The sequence below is a fragment of the Pterocles gutturalis genome, unplaced genomic scaffold, assembly GCF_000699245.1.
Source record: "Pterocles gutturalis isolate BGI_N339 unplaced genomic scaffold, ASM69924v1 scaffold21745, whole genome shotgun sequence".
Taxonomy (NCBI): domain Eukaryota; kingdom Metazoa; phylum Chordata; class Aves; order Pterocliformes; family Pteroclidae; genus Pterocles; species Pterocles gutturalis.
This window is the reverse complement of record NW_010146564.1, coordinates 1301-6043: the sequence shown is the minus strand read 5'-3', so window position 1 is coordinate 6043 and position 4743 is coordinate 1301. Positions and strand designations below refer to the sequence as shown.

At 50.7% G+C, this 4743-nt stretch overlaps 1 protein-coding gene across 1 annotated transcript in view; it reads right to left on the bottom strand.

Annotated features, from left to right (window-relative positions):
- LOC104470756 (fibrillin-2-like) overlaps window positions 1-2592 on the bottom strand; it is a gene marked incomplete at its 5' end in the record, with an annotated part of 20744 nt that extends 18152 nt beyond the window's left edge. Inside the window, 6 exon segments of the mRNA XM_010085791.1 lie at window positions 327-449; window positions 900-1025; window positions 1139-1264; window positions 1545-1667; window positions 2021-2146; window positions 2467-2592. Coding sequence (XP_010084093.1) covers window positions 327-449; window positions 900-1025; window positions 1139-1264; window positions 1545-1667; window positions 2021-2146; window positions 2467-2592 — 750 coding nt within the window.
- Between the last annotated feature and the right edge of the window lie 2151 nt (window positions 2593-4743).

The following is a 4743-nucleotide window of genomic DNA, read 5'->3' as shown; positions in this document are numbered from 1 at the left end:
GCACTTTAAGCGCAGGTGCCAGCTCAGCCCAGCCTTCAGCCAGGGGAGATTTGAGATATTAGGAGGAAGGTTTTTCCTGCGCAGGGGGGTGAGGCAGTGGCCCAGGTTGCCCAGAGAAGCTGTGGATGCCCCATCCCTGGAGGGGTTCAAGGCCAGGCTGGATGAGGCTTTGGGCAACCTGGGCTAGTGGGAGGTGTCCCTGCCCATGGCAGGGGGGGGCACTGGGGGGGCTTTAAGGTCCCTTCCCACCCAAACCATCCTGGGATCCTATGATTCACACGTGCCGAGAGGACACAGGAACATCCTCTCCTGGGATGGGAACTCACCGTTGCACTTCAGCCCATCTCCGAGCCAGCCGGTGCGACACTTGCATTTGAAGCTCCCAGGCACGTTGATGCAGGAGGCGTGCATGTCGCAGTTGTGAGCCCCGATCTCGCACTCGTCGATGTCTGCAGGGAGGAAGGACAGCAGAGCTGACACAGCTCGGCTCTCCCAGGAGAGGAGGGGACAGCCGGGGACAGTCCTGCTAACGGCTCTGGGTACCCACAGCTCCGGGGAGGCTGAACCCCAGGGGATGGGAACAAGGGGCTTTGGGGAACAGCCTGCCTGGAATCCCAGCCTCGAGCTGCAGAGCTGATTTGTGCTCCCCCCTTGGAGATAAAGACAAAAGGAGGGGCAGGCCCCTGGCTTGGCTATAAACTAGGAAAGGGTCGATTCCTGCCTGCGTCCTGCCTTGTGGCAATCTCTGCCTGCCCAGGAGGGGCTCCAGCACCCAGCCACATCCCTACGTGTCCACAGCATCCCCAGCACAGGGACGGTGCTCTGCCCATGGTGGCTGCAGGAGGTGTTTGTGAGGGCTCCCCCCAGCACCCCCAGCTCCAGGTCTGGGGAGTTCCCACCTGTGCAGCCCGTGGTTCCCTTCTTGACGAAGTAGCCCAGCTGGCAGTGACAGATGAAGGAGCCCTTGGTGTTTTCACACTCGCCGTGCAGGCAGATGTTGGGGTTGAGATCACATTCGTTCACATCTGCAGGAGAAAAAGGACTTGTTTGGAACACTGTGAGAACCATGACGTGACTCTGGGGCAACCCTCTGGATCCTTCCTCCCTCCACGTGCCCAGGGCACAGCCTTGTCCTCACCGATGCAGGTCTTCATGTCCAGGGATGCCATGAAGCCGTCGAAGCAGAGGCAGCGGTACTCCCCAGGGATGTTGGTGCACTGCCCACCATCGCAGATGTCTGGATTATCTTCGCATTCATCAATGTCTAGAAGAGATATTGCCAAAGTAAAGAAGTTAGATCCAGTGGAAGGGTATTGGGGGAGCAGGAGGGAGTCACAGGAGGGGCTTTGCTCCAAATCACGTCGTTACAGAATTCTAGAGCCTGTAATGAGGGCTGGACATTGCAGTGCAAAGCAAAAACCTCTGTCCAGGGACATCACCTCCCTAGAAGTGACTTAAAAATGAGACCCTGTCACCCTGAAGCCAGCACTATGGATGCAGAGGTCCCGGGGGCAGCACCTACGAGAGCCAAGCTGACGGCTCACCTGTACACGATCTCTTGTCCGGCATCAACGCGTAGCCTTCGCTGCAGCTGCACTCGTAGCTGCCCTCCGAGTTGGAGCAGTGCGTGTCGCAGCCGCCGTTGGTGATGGTGCACTCGTCGATGTCTGGGGGACAAGGGACACGTCAGGTAGTGCTTGGGTCACGGGCTGGGACACGTGTCCCAGCTGCTCAGACATGGTGCCAGTGCACAGAGACAAGTTGGGAGAAGTTCTGAAGAGGAAACAAAGCTCTCCCAGCCAGAAGAAAGCACTTCTTGCCTTCTCTGCCAACCACCTGCAGCTCATGATGGTTTCATGGATGACTACAGCCCCTTACCAGTAGCACCAGTCTGGCTATAGCTCAACCAGGAGGGTCCCCCCCTTGCCTTACCCTCAGACACACCACTGAGTATTTGAAGGAGGCATCCAGGAGGGTTCTGGATGCGTACAGGGTCTAGTTGGCGAAGGGGAGCACTCACCGACGCAGCCTTGCCTGTCCAGGGTGGCCTGGAAGCCGGAATCACAGGCGCATTGGTAGGTGCCGATGACGTTGACGCAGCGTCCATTGCGACACAGGTTGTCACTCAGGGAGCATTCATTGATGTCTGCGGTGGGAAGAATGGTTTGAGCAGCCAGCCGTGCTGATGCCGTGATGAGCATCACTTGGTACCCAACCCTGGGTACCCCCCACCCACTCCTGTCCCCAAATGGAATTTGTCATTGCGCCGTTGGTCACTCTTCAGCAAACAACAGACATCAGAAATGCAATGAAACCCTGGGCATGACCTCAGTCCTTCATGGATGAACGTGTTCTACCCACACATGGGACTGGAAGGAGATTCATGCACCCAGCATGAGATACGAGTCTCCCAGTATCATGACCCTTGACCAGGCTCTACCGTAACCCAGCTTTCCCCCAGCTCACCTACACAGGTGTTCCCTTCAGAAGTCAGCTCGTGTCCAGGGGGGCAGATGCATTCAAAGCTGCCGTCCGTGTTCATGCAGATCCCACCTCGGCACAGCAGTGGGTCCCGCTCACACTCATTGATATCTGCAGAGAATGACACAAAATGTGGTGGGTTGTCCCCTTCGGCTGGGTTTTCCAGAGAACGGGGTGGTGCTGGTGCCATGCACCCCAATCCCATCATATATGGGAGATATTTGGGAGATATATCCCAAAACAGAGGGACATCACCAAATTAACGAATCCAGGGTGTGGGTGAGTCCAGCGGTCTTGTGGTTGAAGAACACATTTTTGGAAAATCTCAACTCTTGCCTTGACCTCAGTAGAACATAAAGCATAACCCCAGGAGGAATGAAGTTATTAACTTTGCACGGATTAGCCAGCAAGGTCTAGAAGGACAGTTCCTAGCTCCCATCCCACTTGTCTTAGTGCATTTTCACAAGTCCCACCAACAGAGGGAGAGTTCTTCAGAAAATATATATATTTTGTTTGACAGAATACTAACAGATTGGCTTTACTGGTAACAGCCTTCAGGGTAGTTCAAAGAGGAAACCAGGCTGCTGGCACTAAAAATTTAAAAAGTGACATTAAAGTTTATAAATGCAAGACTGAAAAAAAACCAACCAGCCAAGGGAACCACTTGGAACGGCGCACTGGTGATGGCTGGAAAGTAAAACCAACAGAAGGAGGAGATGGAGCACTGCAAGTATCGAAGGTGGGAAGCTTTGATATTGATCCATTATCCATGGCCCTGGAGAAAGCTCTCTGTGACCTACTATGATCTTGTAGCGGTGACAGTCCTTGTGATCCTTGTGTGTGCAAATTATGCTCTTTGGAGGGGCAAGTGCTGGATGAATCTGACCCTCTAACGTTGAAATCAGGAATCTGAGAATGAGAGTCTCTATTTCGGTCCTGGAATAGATTCAGAAGATTTTGCATTCTTGCACGCGCCTAGAATTGACTCAAGAAGTCCTACACTGACAGTAAGAGAGTAAAAAAAAAAAGGGGGAAGCCTCAGGAATTCTGCTCAGAGGATTCATCTGTCCACAGTTTACTCTGAGAAACGTGCATTCAGAATACAAAGCCCTTGGGTGTAACACAAATGAATAGAAGGAGCTAAATAATTGCCCCCCAGTGAGAGGAGATGGAGTGATGTCAGATATATTTAAAGAACCTATTTTTCTTCTCACTTGTTCATTTGTCTGATTCCAACCTTGTAATTAAGAATGGAATCTTTCACCTTGCTTGAATAAAATACTCTGTTGAGATTTTCAGTTTATCTACAGCTAAAGGGGACTGGAATCCATTTGACAATGGGGTCAAAGAGTCCCCCAGGACCCAGCCCCAGGTTCTCCAGGATGCAGGTTGAGTGCTGATGCTGTTTATTGCCAGGGGCTGCCAAGAATTCCTCCCTCACGAGGCTGAAGCCAAGTTATTTTGCCAAACACAGGCAGGAAGAAGTTAATCCTTGACCACGGGAAATGACATAGCGTCCCAACACCCTTTGGGGTGAAATTACTCAATCTCCTGTCATCTAGAGAAAAGGATAAGGTGGAATCGTGGGGAAAATAGTAAGCATCAAAAATTTTTCATCTAGAGAAAAGGAAAAGGTGGAATCGTGGGGAAAAAAGTAAGCATCAAAAAAAAAAAAAAAAAAAGAGAACAAAGAATCACAACAGCCTTATATAAAAATATCAGAAATCTCATTACTGAAAGAAGTTGTCATGCCATCGGTGGGGACGGTGACATCCTCAGTATCTCAGAAACAGAGGACAAGGAGGAGGAAGATGATCAGTGTGAGCTGTGGTAACCCACCCTACACATTGTATGGAAAAGACAGAAACCATCCCAGTGGCAGGGCGGTGATTTATTTTCAAGAACCTGGAGAATCAAAAATGAAAAATAAATAAATGGTATTGAATCGTGCCACAGATTGATCTGGTTTGAAAGTCCAAGCCAAGGCAGAAAGAGCAGAATATGAAGACTAGGTCAGGCAGACAAGTTAGTCTGGCTAGACAGATGAGGAGAGGAACATGGTATGCCAGGAATTGGAGGACAGCAAGAGTCTGGCTGACTTGCTGGAGACGAACTGAGGTTCTGAGGTCATTGATGGGATTTTTTTTTTTTTTTTAAGCTACAAAAAAGAATGATTAAATTGCAAACAGATGAGAAACTGACAGAATAAAAACAAGCATTGGCCAGATTGCAGGAGCTGTAAAGAATTATCTGAGGATAAAG